We start from the raw sequence: 22,470 nt of genomic DNA on the forward strand, positions 1-22,470 counted from the left end.
TGTTAAGTATACTACAAATACATTTACATATTTATTTACTTGATAAAAATACTCTTCAATTGTACTTTTAGTATACTAAACTGGTATATTTAAAATATGCTAAATTAGAACAACTAATTTTGAACTAAATGCACTTTAAATGTGTGGAAGTAACTAAATATATAGTAAAGTAGCATATTTGATTGTGCTAATTTTGCACTTTAAATATTGTGCATTTAAAGACCAATACTATCCAAAGATCATACAATCCTCATCAGTAGTGACATTTACACAAATTTTATACTTAATATTAAGAAATACGCTTTGTGCACAAGTAGTACTCCAAATTAAGTTTAATTAGATTTCTCAAGTCTCAAGTGATATGTCAGTAAATATATTAACAGAATTTTATTTATTTATATATAAATATATACACTGCCGCTCAAAAGTTTTGGACCAGTAAGGTTTTTAATGTTTTTTAAAGATGCTTTTTATGCTCATCAAGGCTGCATTTATTTGATCAAAACTACAGAAAAAAAATTTATATTGTAAAATATTATTTCTATGTGAATATATTTGAAAATGTATTATATTCAACATTATTACTCCAGTCTTCAGTGTTACAAGATGCTTCAGAAATCATTCTAATATGCGGATTTATTATCAATATTGAAAACAGTTGTGCTGCTTAATATTTTTTGGAACCGGTGATACTTTTTCAGGATTCTTTGATCAATAAAAGGTTAAAAAGAACAGCATTTATTTAAAATAGAAATGTTTTCTAACAATATACACTACTGTTCAAAAGTTTGGGGTCAGTACATTTTTATTTCTTTTTGAAAGAAATTAATACTTTTATTCACTAAGAATGTGTTAAATTAATAAAAAGTGAAAGCATAGATTTAAACTCTTAGAAAAGATTATCAAAAGAATCCTAGGTTTTAAAAAAACATTTGGCAGCACAACTGTTTCCAACATTGATCATTTTAATACTAAATCAGCATTTGATTGATTTGAATGATTTCTGAAGGATCATGTGACACTTAAGACTGGAGTAACAGTTGATGAAATATATGTAACTAAATATATATATATAATATATATATTTTTTTTTTTTAAAAAATGAATAAAAGGAAAAAAAGAAACAGACAGATTAACAAATAAACAAAAGAAATATAAACAAATTATAACTCAATATTTCTTTCTTTTGTCTTCTCAATAGCCTTCCTTTATTCAGCTTTCTAAAAACCATCAAAAAAACAAAACAATGACAAAAAAAACCCACACAAAACAAAAGAGAATGAACAAATAGACAAGGAAAAAAGGAACAAAATGGATCAATTGAACATAGTCAAATAAAATAAAATCAGTATAAACAACAAACAGAAACAAAACAGAACAACAACAAAAAGTTAGGAAGTAATAAATCAGACAAAATTTTCTTTTTGTCTATATAGCTTCCTTTTTACAGCTTTCTACAAACAAAGAAGCTAACAAATGACAAAAAAGAGAAAGCAAACTAATGGAAAAAACTAAAGGTAAGACAAACAAAATGAATAAACTAAAACATACAGAAAAAGAAAACAAGTAAACAAAAGAGATAAAATTGCTCTTTCTTCTGTCTTCTTTCCATCCCTCGTTTATGCACCTTACCAAACACAAACAAATTAACAAATAAAATAACGAGGATAAAAAACAAACTTAAAAATAGCAAATAAACAAATGAGCAAACAAACCAGCAAGCAAAAAAAATACAAGAAAGCATTTGACTTTCTCTCTCCATTGTCCTCTCTATCGCTCCTTCATGCCCTTTTGCACAAACAAAATCCTCCCCTTTTCTTCAGGCTCTGCCCTCACAATTCTCTCTGTTTACCTCTCCCTCTCTCTCAGTGTGATTGACAGGCCCATAAGTGCAGTGATGACAGTGCCGGGGCTTTGGGTGCTAGCGTGACAACAGTCGCTACGATGACAGGAGACTTAATGCAGGTCAGGTGAGATAGACAGGGATCTCTCTCTTTTTCTCTCTTTCCTCCATCCCTTCTTTCTGCTCATCTTTTCTACTTAGTCTGGCAAAGACACACACCTGAATCTCCCGACAGCAGTCCAACAGAAACACAAAGACACTAAACTTCAGTAAAAAGACAGAGGAACGGCCTGAATGTGCAGCTGATAGTTTTGGCCAAACTGTGAAAAGACGGTGCTCTCTGACTGACACGTGTCAGACAACATCTCAGCGAATGAAAGCCTAAGTGGCACCAGGGTGAGGAGAGACCCTCAATAGAGATCCAGCTGTGACAGATGAGACAAGAGAGCATCAACAGAACAAAAAAGCCTGTTTTCATTCAGACCAAACAGCCAGCAAACAAGTGCCATGACCACAACATAGAAACAAACAGAAACCAATCAGCATATTAGAATGATTTCTGAAGGATCAAGTGACGCTAAAGACTGGAGTAATGATGCAATAACATTTCCCAATATAATTAATATGATTATTTTAATTGAGTTCATATTAAGTTTAGAAACAATCAACTGAAATTACTTTGCTTGCAATTAGTTAAATCAAAGTTCACTTGCAAAAAAGCACATTAGGTCAACCTAACAAGTTTTGAGACACCATTAGCCTCTTAATTAATTTGATGGAACAAGTTTCCTTGAATGTTTTAAGTAAATTTGACTTATTAGGACACTCATTTGAGTGTGTGTGAGAGACAGTATTAGTCTCGGTGGTCAAAGTGAATCTGTGACTAAGCTGTTTGAGACACATTAATCCAACGGAGCAATCTGCCAAAATACACACATATCAAGGCCTACACTCCCTCTGAGACCCTAAGGGCCTCACTAATCTACTGAGATTAGCTGAAAAATGTCTGCAGAAGTTACAATCCCACTAAACATTCTTATGGGCACGTCCAAATAGAAAGGTGAATCATAAATGAATAAAATGGTGCTTTAGAATAATTTATTATTTAGAAAAAAGTTTCTTTTTTTGGGTAAGACTGGTCTGAAATATTAGATTTATTTTTTAAGCTAATAAAAGTCTATGGTATGTCCTCAATTTAAAAAAAAATTAAAATAAGGAAACTATATGAAAACATTAATATATTAAAAATATAACAAAACCTTGTAAACAATAAAACCTGTGTACATATGGTAGGATTTTTTTTGGGGGGGGTTAAAAGAAGTAGATCAAAAGCACAATTATGCTAAATGACAACAAAATGATGGTGATTGTTAAGTAATGTTGTCAAAAGCCAGTGTGACGATATCCAGTTGATGTCAAAAGTTTACACACACCTTGCAGAATCTGCTAAATGCTTATTTTTTTACCAAAATAGGAAGGATCATACAAAATGCATGTTATTTATTTTTTATTACCGACCTAAAAAAAAATTATTTAACATAAAAGGTGTTCACATATACTGCCCTCCAAAGGCAAAGTGCAGTAACTACACCAACACTGAAACTGAGAAAAATGCCTTTAAACTGACACTCTTGTTTCTCTGAAACGGGACAAAATTGAACTGGGAGACTTTGCCACATGATAAAACAGTTGTCACAAAGTCCATTTTAAGCCTTAACTCAATTTTGACCAAATGTGTAGTTACTGCGCTTTGCCTTTGGAGGCATAATAGTTGAATTTATAAAAAAATGACCCTGGTTAAAAGTTTACATACACTTGATTCTTAATACAGTGTTGTTACCTGAATGATCCACAGCTGTGTTTTTTTGTTTAGTGATAGTTGTTCATGAGTCCCTTGTATGTTTAGAACTCTTAAACTATCAGCTGCTCATCACAAAAATCATTCAGGTCCCACAAATTCTTTGGTTTTTCAGCATTTTTGTGTATTTGAACCCTTTCCAGCAATGACTGTTTTGAGATCCATCTTTTCACACTGAGGACAACTGAGGGACTCATATGCAACTATTGCAGAAGTCAAACACTCTCACTGATGCTCCAGAAGGAAAAAGGATGTAATAAAGCCAGGGATGTTAACTTTTGAACAGAGTGGATGTGTACATTTTTCTCATTTTGCCTAAATATCATATTTTTTCATTTAGTATTGCCCGTCAGAAGCTACAAACGATCTTCAAAATCAAAAAGTGTGAAGCATCAGTGAGCATTTGAACCTTCTGTAATAGTTGCATATGAGTCCCTCAGTTGTCCTCAGTGTGAAAAGATGGATCTCAAAAGCATACAGTCATTGTTGGAAAGGGTTCAAATACACAAATGCTGGAAAACGAAAGAATTTGTGGGACCTGAAGGATTTTTCTGAAGAACAGCAGGCAGTTAAACTGTTCAGGACAAACAAGGGACTCATTAACAACTATCACTTAACAAAAAAACCACAGCTGCAAAAATTATTTTGTAAAAATGACAGATTTTTTTGCGCAGTATATGTATTAAAAAGTAAAAACAAAATTCTCCAAGAATCATTTAAATATATTTAAAAAAAAAAAAAAACTAAAAATTCTCCAAGAATCATCACACAACAGGAAAGACAAATGCTGCCTCAGGGCGATTTCTAAGTCTTATCAACTGTTTACTGAATAAACCTATTACAGCAATTAGATAAACACACACACGCAAGATGAACGTCTTAACAAACTGGAGGACTGTGATAAGAAAATGAGTAAAAGAGTGATTTAAAGAGAGAGGAAGAAAGGGAGGAGAAAGAAGAGAAGAACTGCGGCCAGAGAGAGAGAGAGAGAGAGAGAGAGAGAGAGAGAGAGAGATTAGCTTTCCCTTCACATTTGGCCATAACAACAACAAAAAAAGAGGGATTAAAATAAGCGTGACAGGAACAACACCGCCAAACTACATTAGAATGGAGAGAGAAAGATTTGGCAACATGAATATGAGGTCTGCATTTAGCCAGCGGCTACACTTTATAGACAGACCATCATCAGCGACTGTCCTCCTTCTCTCTGCTCTTTATGATTAAACCGGAAAAAAAAATTAAGACTCAAAGCAAAAAATATGATGGGAGAAAATTGAGAACAGAATCCCAGATAAAGAAATATGACCACTTGTGACAAAAGTACAGATCCTCTTCTCTTCTTCATTAACTCTAATGCGATTACTATTAGTGCTGTGTGCATTTCAGACCTTTCCAGTCTGAAAAGAAGCTGCAAACTGGACCAGACTTTATGCAACAAAAGAAAAATATGGCTATGTGACACTGAAAAATAAAAGTAAACATTGGCGGTAAAAAAAAATCTGCACTAGACAGGCAGGCAGAGCTGAGTCAATGGCTCTTTCCTAAAGCGTTTAAGATAACATTTTGGTCAATATCTAAGCTAAAATCAGTTGAGATAAATGTTGATTATAAATGAGCTGCAAATACTGGAAAGTATTGATTAAAACAGCACAATCTAATTAATTAACTAATGTGTGTGAGCTCAGTTTTTTGTGCTTATTAGTGCCAGTATCTTAGCAACATGCTAAGCAGTTCAATAATAATAATAATAATTAATGCAAAATGATTCTTTTCTAACCCAAACAACTATTTTGGGGTGAAATGTCTCTAAGTCAAATGTCCAGATGAGACATACACACACATATAAACTAACAAAACTCCTTAGGAGAAATAATGTGAGTGAACAAATGCAAGTATAGACCCATTAACACACACCCATGAACACAGACAGATTCAAAGCATGAACCGGCAAGCACATACACACTCAAAGGGGCAGAAATCCATTAGTGCTATAATGGCTGAAGGAAAAGCGTGTGTATAAATGCAAGTGAAAATAATAAATAGGACATGGAAAGATGCAAACAAACCACAGCCAAAAGACAGACTGAAAACAAAGAAGCAATTTAGCAGATATGAGCTGCCCTCATCTCATGAGACACATACAAACTAAATCACTATAAATATTTATAATGATAACCACCGCCGTCACTGATAAATATTAAACAACGTCTTTGTGTGTGTGTGTGTGTGTGTGTGTGTGTGTGTGCGCCTTATCAAACGCACAGTAGGTTGTGTATATGGGGTTTTGTGAAGCACGAGTTTGTGTTAAAAAAATGGTGTTCTAAAATTCTAAATGGCTGTTTGAAAATGAGATTTATACTCAGAAAAGTGATAAAAATAAATAAATATTTGCATGGAACAAGACAAAACAACTTGGTGAGATTGCCTAATTCAAGTCTAAAAATGGACTTTGACAAAAAACTAAAACCAAAAATCCTCAGTTGACCTTACCTGATGATGTGCATGATTCAAATATCAAAGAATTCAATAAATGAATACAATGTGGTATTCTATATACATGCATCACTAAAAGACAGCCATATTTTGTTTTAGTTCCCCTTTTTAAGAAATACTTACCTTGGATGTATTAAATTGACTAAAAGTAACACTAACAACTTTTACAATGTAAATAAAAGAAATCAAAATCCTGTTTCATATAAATGCTGTTCTTTTAGAATGATTTCTGAAGGACCATGTGACACTGAAGACTGTAGTAATGATACTCAAAAGTCAGCTTTAGCATCACTGGAATAAATTACATTTAAAAATTTTCAAATACAATATATACGTCTTAATCTTTTTGGTTAAACAAATGCATCCTTGGTATGGAAGCCCGTTTCAGCCACTAAATAAAAAAAAAAAGTTACATCTCACAATTATTATTTTTTTTTTTCAAAATTGCAGGATACAAACTTGCAATTCAGACTTTTTTTCTGAATTGTGAGATATGAACTCGATTCTGAAAAAAAGTCAGAAACTATCAGTTATACAGTCAGAAATGCAGGATATTACCTCACAAATCTGACTTTTTTCCCCTCATAATTGCATGATATAAACTTGCAATTGTGAGTTATAATGTCTGAATTGTGAGACAAAGACGCAATTCTTTGAGTTTATATCAAAGATATACTTTTTTTCTTCAGAATTGTGAGCTTATATCTCACAATTCTGACTTTCTTGGAATTCGGTTTATATCTCAAAATTTTTCTCAGAATTGCGAGTTTAAATCTTGCACTTCTGACTTTACTGTGAGTTATTAAGAATTGTGAGATATAAACTCACAATTCTTAGAACATATCAGCCTTTTTTCCACTCAAAACTGGACTTTATAACTCACAATTATGAGTTTACATCTTACAATTTGGACTTTTTTCAGAATTGCGTTATACAAACTAGCAATTCAGACTTTTTTCTCTCAGAACTGAGAGATATAAACTCATAATTCTAAGAAATTAAGTCAGAATTGCATGATATAAACTCACAATTGATAATAAAGAGACAGTAACTCGTCATTTTGAAAAAGACAAACTCATAATTTTGACTTATAACATGCAATCGTAAGTCAGAAGTCAGAATTGTGAGAATTTTGAGAACATCTTGCATTTTCAATTCTTAATTTTCTAAACTTTTTTTCATAATTGCATGATACAAAGAGTAAGAAAATCAGAATTGTGATATAAAAATTAAGTCAGAATTGTGTGATAAAAACTCACAATTGTGAGTTATAAAGTCTAAGTTGCGTTTATTTTCTAAAAATTGCAAGTTTATATCTAACAATTGTGACTTTTCTTCTCAGAATTGCAAGGTTATATCTCACAATTCTGACTTTATAACATGCAATAGGTTATTAAGTCAAAATTGTGAGATATAAATTCTGAGAACATAGTCTTTTTCCCCCCTCAAAACTGGACTTGCAATTATGAGTTTTCATCTTGCAATGCAAGCTTTTTTTTCATAATTGCATTTTCTCAGAATTGTGAGACAAACTCGCAATTGCAAATTAGAAAGTCAGAATTGTAAGGTGTAAACTCATAATTCTGAGAAATTAAGTAAGAATTGTGCGATAAAAACTCGCCATTGCAAATTATAAAGTCTGAATTGTGAGAAACTCGCAATTCTGAAATATAAATTTAGAATTGTGAGATATAAACTGTGACTTTTTTCTCATAATTGGGTGACATTAACTTGCAATTGCGAAAAATTGAGGAAAAAAAAAAGTCACAATTGTGTTTTTTTTCTCGCAATTGTGAGTTTTTATCTTGCAATTCTGATTTTATAACTCGCAATTGTGAGTTTATCTCATGTAATTCTGAGAAAAAAAGTCAGAATTGTGAGATAAAACAGTCGCAATAAGCTTTTTTGTTTTTATTTTTTATTCAAGTGCGAAAACAGGCTTCCATAGCCTTGGTGAGCAAAAGAGACTTCTTTTAAAAGCATTAAACATTTAGCAAAACAGCAGCTGAACAAATCTCACAGATGCAGCTCTAGATCACATGACAGAATATGAACCCCCTGCTGTACAGGATCCCTCAAAGAAACAGGCCATGTTCACCTCTGACTCCACCTACAGCAGTTCATCTCTCTGCCTACTGACTGAACTTTGGTTTGAGGTGCACAAACACAAGAACACAGCTGTGAAATCAAACTACACCAGCTTTATAATGCAGATACTGTATTTCTGTAAAGTGAGGTTCTCCTAAAACAACTAGTGAGCTTCCTTGCTGCCTGCTAAGACAGCATCCTGACAGAAACGAATCCTCACAAGTAACTAATTTGAAACCCACACAAGTACACATGAGACATGACTCAAAAACAGCTGGGAAACACCATCCTAATTGACTGCTTACGTGCTAATTAACTTTACCTGCGTCACAATGAATGCGTTAGATCCCACCTGCTTTAACAGCTCGCTGAATAATGGCACACCGTGAAAGGTGATGCTATTGAGCCGTGAGTCTGCAGCTGATTTTACAGGCCTGTGGTGCAGGATCACAGCACTAAACTCACTTAATGAAATAAAAGAGCTTTTATGACGATGTTAAAAAGACAGACAGCATGGATTCACAATTCAGATAATATGAGCGGGTAATAAGTGATCGTTAAGGGTTAATGAGGCTATATTTATGGGGTGATAGAGTCTGGGAGAGTGTTATAGGGACCATGTCATTGAAAATTTGAAGGAAAAAGGCTTTCTTGCAGTTTTGAAATAAAACAAAAGTGACTAAACAGCGTTCTGTTTAGTAGCTATGGCTCTGCATGTGTTTCCAACTTTGTGAAGCAACTCATTTCAGAAGTGAAAAGTGTAGCATAACATTGGTCATTTACACTATTGTTCAACAGTTTGAGATTGAGGTCTTTTAATGTTTTTTAAAGGAGTCTTTTCTGCACGTCAAGGCTGTGTTTATTTGATTAAAGGAGAAGTTCAGTTTCAGAACAAAAATTTACAGATAATGTACTCACCCCCTTGTCATCCAAGATGTTCATGTCTTTCTTTCCTCAGTCGTAAAAAAAAAAATGTTTTTTGAGGAAAACATTTCAGGATTTTCCTCCATATGGTGGACTTCTATGGTGCCCAGAGTTTGAACTTCCAAAATGCAGTTTAAATGCAGCTTCAAACGATCCCAAATGCAGCTGTGAATGATCCCAGCTGAGGAAGAAGGGTCTTATCTAGCGAACCGATTGGTTATTTAAAAAAAACAAAAACAAATTATATACTTTTTAACTTAAAAAGCTCATCTTGTCTTGCTCTGCCTGAACTTTTCTGGTTCAAGACAGTTAGGGTATGTCGAAAAACTCCCATCTCATTTTCTCCATCAACTTCAAAATCATCCTACATTGCTATTTTACCTTTTTTGTAAAGGGTGTCTTATCTTCTTTGCATGTTCACATTGGCCCCGTTTACACTGTCAGTTAAATGCGACACATCTGAGGCATTGCGTTCTGTACGTCATTAAAATTGCTACAATTTGGTACTTCTCCGTGGTTTAATGACATCTTATGTTACCCTTGCTGGCAAAATGAGTGTAAATAAGCACAGGGTATTTTTAGGTACAGGCAAAATCGTGAAAAAGTGAAAAATGTCGGTTGAGGTTTTGTTTTTTTTTTACAAAAATGAGTTTAATACGCCCCATCTAGCGATCCCAAATGCTCCAAATAGTGATCAGACATTTAAAAGTTTCTTTCTTTGTACAATTACTGAGAGGATTACCTTTTCTCTGCTCACTTCTCGCGCTGACTGTCATCCAAAGTGTGCGCATTACGCGCTTCCGACGGCTCGCAAACCCAATAAATACAAATATACACAGAATTACAGTATTTCAGAATTCACGCAAACATATTCTGTTCTGTCTTAAGTGAACGCTTGGGGAACTGTTTGGGAAAAACATATGTGTAGCTTGTAACATTATGTGTAACATTATACTCAGTGGTGTAGTGGTGCCTGGAGAAGTGGATATGCCCCCATTTAAAAGTTTACATGGGTTCACTGGTTTAAGAAATTTCTGATCGTAAAAACCCACTTTTTTTATTTGTAAGGTATTGTTTTCGTTATTATGATGGGGTGCGGGAGACGGAGCGGGCGCATCAGGTGCAATCATCAAATATATTTCAAAGCAAGCCGGCGCCACGGTCCTGACTGCATCATCGCTGTTTTTATTGTGTTTTTAGCGAATATTTACATTTATTCACATATGACCGGATGTGGTGGACTGTCATGATTTTGGCTAATGCAGGACATGATGTGCATCAGAGGGGATTTAAAAGTGGGTATACGCAAAGCCGCCTGATAAAGAAGTGAGTATATGCCATATACCTGCGTATACCCTCCACTATACACCACTGAACTTGATTCGTGCATTGCAGTATATCTGTACAGTAATCGGTCTCATTAATGTTAATCCAACCATAAAAGAAAAGAGAGAATCGCTCGCTGCATTTCTTTAAACTGCTTTTGCTATTTGTTTCTAATAAACACATTTGAGTATTTGTTTTTCGCATATGAATGCTTTTGTTAAATGATAAAGGTAATGCTTTCTTTCTTTCTTTCTAGGCTATTTGTTATACTGTTTTTGTATCTGTTCTCATTTATAATAGCAAATATAAAATAAAAAATAGCTGTATTGTGATTATTAATACAGTAATTATTAATAAGAAAACAACTGGAGGAAAACTTTAATCTTTCTCATAATCAACTTTGCTGGCTCTATCAACTTCAAACGGGTGTAGCGTAGTCCAACAAATCATCCATCATATTTTTTAAAATGTGTTAATTGTGACTCGTTTGATCAGCACTGATCACGTGTGAAGGAGGTAAATGACAACAACGCATGCGCGATGTTTAAGATGGTATTACAAGTGTAAATGCATGAATCGGATATGGGTCACAACTGAAAGAATGCGTAAACGGACAGCCAAAAAAAATCGGATATAGGCATCAAATCAGGGCATCAAGGGCATCAAGACCTGCAGTGTAAACGAGGCCTTTGCAAACACTGGGTCGGGTACGATGTAGGATGGTTTTGAAATGATTTTTGAACTGGTTTGAACCAGAGATGCACAGACTACTCACACACTTCACAGAGAGAGATAAGCATTTGAGGTTAAAAAATATATAAATTGTATTAAAAAAAATAAATAAATAAATAACCAATTGTTTCGCTAGATAAGAATCTTCTTCCTCAGCTGTAATGGTTTACAGCCGCATTTGGGATCGTTCGAAGCTGCATTTAAACTGCATTTTGAAAGTTCAAACTCAATTTGGAGAAAAATCCTGAAATGTTTTCCTTAAAAATAATTTCTTTACGACTGAAGAAAGACATGAACATCTTGGATGACAAGAGGGTGAGTAAATTATCTGTAATTATCTTTTCTGGTAGTGATTTTTTCTTTTAAACATACAGAAAAAAACTAATTTCTATTTTAATATTCTTTCAAATTTAATTTATTCCTGTAATGCAAAGATGCATTTTCTGCATCGCTACTTCAATGTCAAATGATCCTTCAAAAATCATTCTGACATGCTGATTTATTTTTAGTGTTGGAAACTGTTTTTTTGGAACCTTATTTTTTTCAGGACTATTTGATGAATAAAACATTAAAAAGAACATCATTTATTTAAAATAGAAATCTTCTGTAACAAAATACACTACCATTCAAAAAATTTCTTTTTTGAGAGAAATTGAAACTTTTATTCAGCAAGTATGTGTTAAATTAATAAAAATTGACAGAAAAGACTTATATTGCTAGATAAGATGTCTATTTAAAATAAATGCTGAAAAATAAGAATCCTGAAAAGAAGTCCCACAGGTTACAAAAAATATATTATTCAGCCCACCTGTTTCAACAATGATAATAAATCAGCATTCTAGAGTGATTTCTGAAGGATTATGTGACACTGAAGACTGGAGCAATGATGCAAAAATGCAGCATTGCATCACAGAAATTAATTATATTTTAAAATATATTAAAATGCAAAACTGTTATTTTAAATTGCAATAATATTTCACAATATTACTGTTTTTTCTTTATTTTTGATCAAATAAATGCAGCCTTTAAAAACTTAAAAAATCTTTCTGTTCACAAACTTTTGAACAGCAGTGTATTTCATTCCATTTTTGATAGATGTTTAATCAATCAATCAATGCTTTGGTAAAATATCTACTAAAATATACTGAAATTGTATGTAAAAAAAAACAAAAAACTTTACTCTGCTAAAACACATATTTTTGTATAGCTGTCAATAGGGAAGAAATTAGCATTTTACAGTCAGACAGTATAGTTATGGCATCTACCAGTAGGCTCTTAACTAGGCCATCTAGCCAAACCTTAACTCTGATTCAGACAAACAGGTACTCTAGCACCAGACTTACTTATAATCCAATGAAGGTGCTGCTTTTAATGATTCTAATAAGCTGGTGGTGCAAGTGGCATATAAATTGCATACTTCATCTGCAACAATGTGAAAGAGAATGATATGATCTTTAAGAGAGTAAGCTCTTCTGTTACGGGAGAAAGTGTCTCCAGCAGTCTTACAAACACTATCACACACTCAGAGCCCGCAATCCAGCTACTCAGAGTCTATAAGCTCTTTGGGCTGGTTCCCGGGCACAGATTAAGTTGAAAGACGGACTAAAAACAGCATTTAAAGAACTATCAGCCCTGACAGCGTATGCCAGCCTCAATGTGTGTCTGAAATGTTTTACTTCTATAGAAAAAATAGAACTTTTGGGGGGATAAAATTAATATCTTAAAATAGAATTTTGTAAAATGTACCTTATTTGTGACCCTGGGCCTCAAAACCAGTCTTAAGTAGCACAGGTATATTTGTAGCAATAGCCAAAAATACATTGTATGGGTTAAAATTATCCGATATTAGATATGTATGTTCCATGAAGATATAAATTTCCTACCATGAATATATTAAAATTTAACTTTTGATTAGTAATATGCATTGCTAAGAACTTCATTTGGACAATTTTAAAGGCAACTTTCAAAGTATTTAGATTTTTTGGCACCCTTCCAGATTTTCGAATAGTTGTCCTATTTCTAATAAACCATACATCAATGGAAAGCTTATTTATTGAGCTTTTAGATGATGTATATTTCAAAATGACTGGTTTTGTGGTCCAGGGTCACATGCATGAGTATATACATTTATTAAAAATTCCATATATACTCATACACAACTGCTCTGGTCAGCAAAACATAAACAAAAATTACTAAATGCAACTTCTAATTAAATTAAGGACAAAAAAGGTGCATCCATCATAATGATTCGGAGCTGACAGGTAACTGACGGGTATGTAAATATGTATGTTTGAACATATGGATTTGTATGTGTGTGTGTTTACCTTCCATAAACCGCTCTAGTGAATTACCGGCAGCGCATTAGCAGTAGTCCAAACATCTGTTTAGCACACAGAGCTTCTCAAATTGCCTCAGAGACAAAACACGAGCTACAGACACAACTACATCTGCATTTCCTGAAGGAAACAACAGCGACTGCGACGCTGTAAAGCAAAGTTTTAAAGGTTTAGGAGAAGAAAACCAAGAATCTGAGAGTCAGAAGAATCAACCAACTGTTTTAAAGCTTTTTATAACAGCTGGTTGAAGTTGATGGGCGGAAAAGAAAAGAGAATTGAGATATTAGAAAAACAGGAAAGAATAGCAAGAAAAAAGAAAGAACAGTGAGTAATCATAAGGCTGCTGCCACATAACTGTGTTTCAGCTTCTCCTCAGGGCACTGTGGGTAAAGTTACCACTCTATTGACTTTACAGGCTGTTACATGTCAAGAGTGAAGCAGTCAAACAGAGCAGACAGCATTTATCGACATAAAAGACTCTCAGGCCACTGCCACACGAACATCTCATCAGAGGTGGAGAAGAAGAAGTGAAAGAACTAGAGCTCGAGATGCACCTTCACTCCACTCAGCCATTACATACATTACTGTTCAAAGGTTTGAGATTTGTATTTTTTTATTACTACTGTTTTAGCAAGAATGCATTAAATTGATTAAAAGTTACTGTAAAGTCTGTAAAGACACATTGTAACAAAAAGTTCTTTCAAATTTTTTATTCATCAAAGAATCCCAAAAAAGCACCAGGTTTTCAGAAACATTGTAAGCAGCACAACTGTTTTCATTAGTAATAATAATAAATGTTTCTTAAGCATGTAATTAGCATACTAGAATGATTTCTGAAGGATCTTGTGACACTGAAGACTGGAGTCTTTGTATCACAAAAATAAATTTTAGATCATTTTGAAATAGAAAACAAATATTTTAAATAGTGATATTTTTGGACAATATTATTACAATATTATTATTACATTACTTATCAGCTATGCATCAAAGAAGCTAGTTATTTCAAATTATCATTTTTTTAATAATATTTTTTACTTTATTCACTTTTACTGTATTTTTAATTAAATAAACAAGCATTGGTAAGTATAAGAGACTTAAAGAACTAAAAAAAAAACAATAAAAATAAATTAAAATAATCTTTTTTTTTGTAAAAAATGATTAAATGTTTCTGTCCTGAATTACTATAAAATTTTAGTCCTAAAAAAAATACTGCATTAATATAACGACGATATAATGACAATTACAGTTGAAAATCATGGTAATTTCTTTATTTATTGATTGATTTACTTGGTTATTTTCATATAATATATTATTAAATGTTTCCTTCCTAAGTTACTATAATACAAAAATGCAATTTAAACTGAACAAAAATACTAATTTTATATTATTTTAATTGTAAAATATTTACACATTATGCTAACATTGCATAGTCCTAAAAATACTGCATTACTATAATAATATAATAAAAAATTACAGTTGAAAATCATGGTAATTTCTTATTTATTGACTGATTTACTTACTTATTTTCATATAATAAATTACTAAATGTTTCCTTCCTAAGTTACTATAATAAAAAAAATGCAAATTAAAATTAAAATTGTAAACTATTTCCTATGTCCTAGAAATACTGCATTACTAATGATAATATAATTAAAATTACAGTTGAAAATAATGGTTATTTATTTATATATAATATAATTTTAAATGTTTCCTTCCTAAGTTACTATAATACAAAAATGCAATATTTAAAATGGAAACAAAAATACAAATTATATATTATTTAAACTACAAAATATTTACAAATTCTAATATTACAATGTCCTAAAAATACTGTGTTACTACAATGATAATCTAATAAATATTGGCTGAAATTAATGGTAATTTTTTTTATTTACTTACTTACTATTTTCATATAATATATTAAATGTTTCCTTACTAAATTGCTATAATACAAAAATGAAATTTAAAGTGCAAATAAAAATACAAATTCTATATTATTTAAATTGTAAAATTTTTACACATTGTGCTAATATCGCATAGTCCTAAAAAAAACTGCATTACTATAATGATAATATTATGAAATTTACAGTTGAAAATAATGGTAATTTCTTTCTTTATACATTGATTGATTGACTTATTAAATGTTTTCTTCCTAAATAACTATAATAAAAAATGCAATTTAAAGTGGAAACAATACAAATTATATATTATTTAAACTGTATATATTATTTACAGTTATATGTATTTAACTGTATAAGTGTATATGTATATATTATTTAAACTGTAAACTAATATTGCAATGTCCTAAAAAATACTGCATTACTATAATGATAATATAATGAAAATTACAGATGAAAATAATGGTAATTTACTTATTTACTTACTTATTTTCATATAATATATTATAAAATGTTTCCTTCCTAAACTACTATAATACAAATATGCAATTTAAAATGGAAATAAAAATCCAATATATATATTATTTAAATTGTGAAACACATTATGTTAATATTACAATGTCCTAAAATATTGCATTACTACAATGATAATATAATGAAAATTTCAGTTGAAAATGTTTATTTATTTTCTTACAACAGGACATGAGAAGTTTTCAGGAAATTGAGTCTAACTGTCACTAAAAAAACTGTAAGACATATTCCACTTATCATTTAATTCTTTTCCTAATACCACTTAAGATGTTACCAAAGTATTTTGCATTAAACAGCCATAATTTACATTTTTCACCATTATGAAACTACTGTACCTACCTTTAGGCTCTTTGTATGTAAATTGCATCTGTCTTGTATTTGATTGACTAATCTATAGTGTTTTTCATTCTGGCCTTTTGAAAGAGGTCAAACCATGTTTTTTTCCCCATTGAAGTCCACTTATAGTGTTACAACACGTTTAAAGTCCAACAAAAATGACCAGAGACATCTTACATGGATTTACATTGCCCTGCAAATTCACCCAAATAACTGTATATTACTTTAGCATGAACAGGCCAAATTTCTGATTAACAGTTATGCCCTAATAAACAATCCGCTTGAGCTTGTTTTCAATAAATGCTCCTTTAGGACTGCAGAAGAACGTCTTAAAGTTCCAGAGTGTTTTTTACAGTACATCACACTCTTTGATCTCAAAAGATCAAGGAAAGCCTGACTGCTCATGATATGACCCCTTAAATATTAAACAGGAAAGTTTTGTTTAAAAGTTCTGAAAGCATCTTTTCCCAACAAATGGCACCATCAGTTCTTATTTGTTCTGTAAGTTTGAGCTTTGATACAGAGATCTTGAACTGCACCTTGCAATACAGAAGCTCTGAACTAGAATTAGCTTTTATGATTAGGACTAGCTCGCACAGACACCAGTCCCGCACCTGGATCCAGAGCCCGGACCGTCTATCGATCGGTATTGATCTCTATAGCGTCCAGCAGTGAGAGTGACAGAGGGAGAGTGATAATAGGCTGAATTTATGAGCTGCATGTGGTTGTTCACAGTGATTTATACTCCTAGTGTGGGATGACCTTCAGCACTCTGGAAATACTCTGTGTGCTGAAATCAAATAAATGACGGTGACACTGTGAAAAGGAGAGGAATGGTATGGATGTCAGAGAGTTGTAGATGAGGATCCTAACATCCTAATGCATCATCACGGCTTTCCCAACAAAGATAAAGAGGGGAACTTGTGCTCTAGTGCTCTAAGAAAAGACCACTTTTTTCTTTCATTTGAATTGTTCTGGTTTTAATGGTTAAATTATAGCAATCATAAAATTATTTAAAGTTATGAAGCTTCTACAATTTAACAAAAATGTATTAGACATTTAACAAAATTATAGGGCTTTATGAAATCTGTTCTTATTTTTTTGGTAATATTTTACAATAAGGTTCATTCGTTAACATTAGTTAAATACATTATTCAACATGAACTAAGAAGGACTAATACTTTTACAGCATTTATTAATCATTGTTAATGTTAATTTCAACATTTACTAATGTATTATTAAAACCAAAAGTTGTTAACATTAGTTAATGCACTGTGAACTAACACAAACAATGAATGACTGTATTTTCAATAACTAAAATGATAAAAGATGAATAAACACTGTAATAAATGTATTGCACATTGTTCATTCATGTTAGTTAATACATTAACTAAAATTAACTAATGGAGGCTTATTGAAAAATGTTAAAAATGTTTCCCATATTCTGCTTTATTTTAATTTTCTTTTACAAATTCTGTGTTTTCTGTAATGGTTAAATTAAGTTTTAGTAATTTAAGCATGTCTAATTAATTGAAATCATAAAATCATGAAACTTAATTAAATGAAATAACAATTTTAAAAACAAAAATTAACAAAAATTACTGTTTTAATATTGCATTTCTTTATGTATTTTTCCTAACACCTAGGATTACTTTTTCCTCCATGAATTCTGTATTGCTTGCTTACATTTTCTGGATTTATGATTTAATTACCAAGTTACAATTTTTGTTATAAAACAAGGGTAATCGAATGACGGAATCTGCATATTCACGAAGCTACCAAATAAGGCAATAACAGAGCATTTCATTCTAGGGACAAATCCTAGGGTTGTAAATGGACCTGTAAAACCGTTTCTGGAGATTTTTTGCTCGTTCCTATGCCATATACCTTCTATGTAGATATCACAGAACAATTTAAAATATTCTCTCAATTCATTCTATGGCACCTGTTGTATATTTTAAAATCTAACTTAACTGACATTTTAACAATTCCTTTATTTTAACACTTTATTTGTAATATATAGCTGCCAAAATTTCTTTAAGCTTAAGCAAATTCCTTTTTTACAGACTGTGGTTAAGACCTTTACTTTTCTGCATACATGAGTTTTTATCAAATGAAAATGTGAGGTAGTAAATAGTGAACTCTCAAAGCAGTGACATGATCATAGTTATCAAATGAAATGGAAATGAAAACACATGCTTGAATATGTAAAGTAGACAAAACCGTGTCACTCATTCACAAGCAGAACATGCACACAATAGAATTGTTTTTGTGCTTCAGTATTGACAGACATAAGTCTATATCACAACTCCAAAACTGCCAAATTCCACAACATTCCACTTCATGCTGTAAATTCCATTTTTATTACTGGATTCTGCGAATTATGGAAATCATAAGGCCAGACTTTACCAATGTTATGATCAACATCATGTGAGTTCACCTTTATCTGCAGTAGAGATGTTCCAGGAGGGGTGCTCTCAGGTAAACTGATGTTATAAAGCGCCTGGCTGAAGATCGGTCTGTTGTCGTTCTCGTTGATGAGGTCAATGAAGACTCGAGCAAACCCCACATGCTCCGACAGAGACTCGTTGGCATACAGCTGGAGAGAAAGAGAAACATGAGAATTGAGAAATGAAATAAGCTGAGATCATGCAAGAAACAGGCGTTCTTGCACAAGAATGGATTTATTTATATATTCCTGCCAAAAATGGTAGACCACAAACAGCTTGCAATCCAAGCACTGATTTTGGTGTGAAATAAAAGATAAACAAAGAAAAATATAAAGGGGAGAATTGATGCTTGCTTGTTCTGTTGCAGGTCTATTATGAACTAATACTGAACTATCCCTTGACCTGTATCTCTATGTAAGCTCTCTCATTGGCTTTAGGTCATCGCCAATGTCATTTCCAGTCAAAACACATTTTACACTGCAGGACTGTAAGTTGTGCTATAAATATCTCATGGGCACTGGCAATGTGTCAGCACTTCTCTTAAAGAAGTTCACTTCCAGAACAAAAATTTACAGATCTTGTACTCAACCCCTATATCATCCAAGATGTTCATGTCTTTCTTTCTTCAGTTGTAAAAAATATATATATAAGGAGGAAAACGATTCAGGATTTCTATGGTGCCCCTGAGTTTGAACTTTCAAAATGCACTATAAATGCAGGTTTAAACGATCCCAAATGCAGCTGTAAACGATCCCAGCCGAGGAATAAGGGTCTTATCTTTTATTACAATTTATGTACTTTTTAACCTAAATGCTCATCTTGTCTCTCTGCGCATGGGCAGTCTGTGCATCTCTGGTTCAAAACAGTTAGAGTAGGTCGAACAACTCCCATCTCATTTTCTCTCTCAACTTCAAAAATTATTTTTAAAATCATCCTACATCGCTGCAGAAGTACTGACCCAGTGTTTGCAAAGTAAACATGCAAAGAAGATAAAATACCCTTTACAAAAAAGGCAAAACAGTGATGTAGGACGAATTTGTGGAAAGGAAATGAGAAGGGAGTTTTTCTACATACCTTAACTGTCTTAAACTGGAAAAAACAGAGTTCAGGCAAAGCAAGATAAGACGAGCGTTTGAGGTAAAAAAAAAAAGTATATAAATTGTATTTTTTCCCCCTAGATAAGACCTCTAAATTCTTCCTTGGCTGGGATTGTTTAGAGCCCTTTGAAGCATTTTGGAAGTTCAAAATCGGGGCACCATAGAAGTCCACTATATGGAGAAAACTCCTGAAATGTTTTCCTCAAAAAACAATTTCTTTATGACGGAAGAAAGAAAGACATGGACATTTTGGATGACAAGGGGGTGAGTACACTATCTGTAAATTTTTGTTCTGGAAGTGAACTTCTCCTTTAAATTGTGCTTTTGATTTTCCTCCGATTTTGGCCATTTGTCTGCGAGTGTAAATCAAGGCTAAATTCATGCAATGTAAACATGGCATTAGTAGGCAGCTACTTACTTAGGCACAAAGCAGCTCACTAGGTTTTGGAACGGAACCAATATATTAAATCTAAAGTGTCTGTTTTATATCATACTTTAATGAGACTGTTACATCTCTGTGATGTAGTATTTCATTGCTGACATTACTGAGATAAAAAAAAATGTCAGAATGAGCAAAAGATTGTTTGACAGTGCATTTAAAAACAACATGCAAGAAGCAACATTTATTACTAATAACAATCTTTAAATCTGTTATATGACATGGTGACACAGTATTACAGAGAAAGAAAAAAACATACATTTTTAGTGTCCTCAAACTAATGTATCATATGTGACATATGTGACCCTGGACCACAAAACCAAAAAAGGGTCCAGTCATAAGGGTCCATTTTTGAAATTTGAAATGAATAAATAAGCTTTCCTTTGATGTATGGTTTGTTAGGATAGGACAATATTTGCCTAAGATACAACTATTTGGAAAATGTGGAATCTGAGGGTGCAAAAAAAAACAAACTGAATATTGAGGAAAAGTTGTTCAAATTAAGTTCTCAGCAATGCATATTACTAATCAAAAATTCAGTTTTGATATATTTATGGTAGGAAATTTACAAAATATCTTCATGAAACATCATCTTGATATCCTAATGATTTTGGCGTAAAAGTAAAATTGATCATTTTGACCAATAAAATGTATTGTTGGCTATTGCTACAAATATTCCTGCACTACTTACGACTGGTTTTGCGGTCCAGGGATACATATAACACTTTCCTAAAAAGTCCAGTTTCCAAATGACTTGTTAGCTCACTGAACTCTTTACTTTTAGATTAACTGCAACAGATGTTCCTACAAAACAAGGCTACAAACAGGTTGAGGCAGTGCCTGTTTGAGGGAATCTGCTGTACTGGTCTACAACCGTTTCTGATTGTGTTTTGTACTGGTGCAGATTGCAGTCATTTGTCAGTTCAGCTAGTAAGTCCATCGCTGCAGGGAGCAGCTTCAGCCATTTGAACGAAATGAACTGCAGAAACACAGCTGAACTCCAGCAGCATGACAGCGCTGGTCTCTATAAAAGTGGCAGTAGTTTATTTGTAATTCATTTTCCCCATTCTAAATCTCAGTTTAATTTTCATGGCATGATCATCTGTTATCAGCGTATTCTAAATGTTAAAATAAAATGGGCACAGATCTATTGCAAATGAGATTTTAGAGAGCACTACATGAAGACTGGGTGATTCTGAAAACTCAGAAATTTGGATGGATGAAAAAATGTGTGTTTTTCTGCACTCACAGAAAAGCTGTAGCTCCTGATGTTTTCGTAGTCCAGCGGGACGGCCACACGCACACGGAGGTCTGCTCTGCCCTGCACGGAGGTGGGAGAGATGCTGAAGTGCTCAGAGTTATTCCCTGTCAGGACCACCTGAAACATGCCGTTCACCCCCTGTAGAGACACACACAGTCATTTTGTACATTAATGTTTTACTTTCTCTGATATTTCACTGTCCACACCTAAGCAGCAAACATTTCTCCCAATAAAAAACCCTGTAAGCGTTAGAAATTCCACAACTTCTCAGACTGCAGTGTCAAAGTCAGCAACAAAAACTGACTCAAATATTCTCATCCAAATTGTCTGAGCTCCATTGCACAGTGCTTTTAAAACTTTCATTTGCAAGTTTTATGAAGGTACATTTAAAGGTGACATATCATGAAAAATTGACTTTTTCCATGTTTAAGTGGTATAATCGGTCCACAGTGCATCTACCAACCCAGAAAACATTAAAAAGGACAATCCAGTAATTTGTTTTGGCAAGCTTTTTTTTGCAAGCATGTAAAAAAATAAGCACATCAGTTTTCACTTTCCCCATGATGTGACAAAGGCCATTTTGTTTTCGTGAGCCACAATGGTGTAAAGGTTCTAATGGCATGGCGAAAGTTCGAGCAAAGCATGCCAACTGTTTTGTCTTTGGCTAAACACAGAACACTATTTAGAGTCCCTGCCTTAGAGAAGACAAGAGAGCAGTGGATTGTATTGATTTATTTACTGTATATTACACACTGCTGCCGCACAGATCTAATATAAAAATGTGACTGTTTTTGTAACTCCTGTGTGTTTTCACCATAAACTTGTGAGTATTTGACAGTTTAAGTACAATAAGACATG

At 32.8% G+C, this 22,470-nt stretch overlaps 1 protein-coding gene across 1 annotated transcript in view; it reads right to left on the bottom strand.

The window, feature by feature from the left end:
* The window catches only part of cdh23 (cadherin-related 23), a 317,998-nt gene that overhangs the window by 110,960 nt on the left and 184,568 nt on the right, over positions 1 to 22,470 (bottom strand). Inside the window, exons 11-12 of the mRNA XM_073834861.1 lie at positions 21,601 to 21,750; positions 18,806 to 18,964 (exon numbers count right to left, since the gene is read on the bottom strand). Coding sequence (XP_073690962.1) covers positions 18,806 to 18,964; positions 21,601 to 21,750 — 309 coding nt within the window. The remainder of the gene's footprint in view (positions 1 to 18,805; positions 18,965 to 21,600; positions 21,751 to 22,470) is intronic.

The sequence above is a fragment of the Garra rufa genome, chromosome 2 (assembly GCF_049309525.1).
Source record: "Garra rufa chromosome 2, GarRuf1.0, whole genome shotgun sequence".
In the NCBI taxonomy this organism is placed as follows: domain Eukaryota; kingdom Metazoa; phylum Chordata; class Actinopteri; order Cypriniformes; family Cyprinidae; genus Garra; species Garra rufa.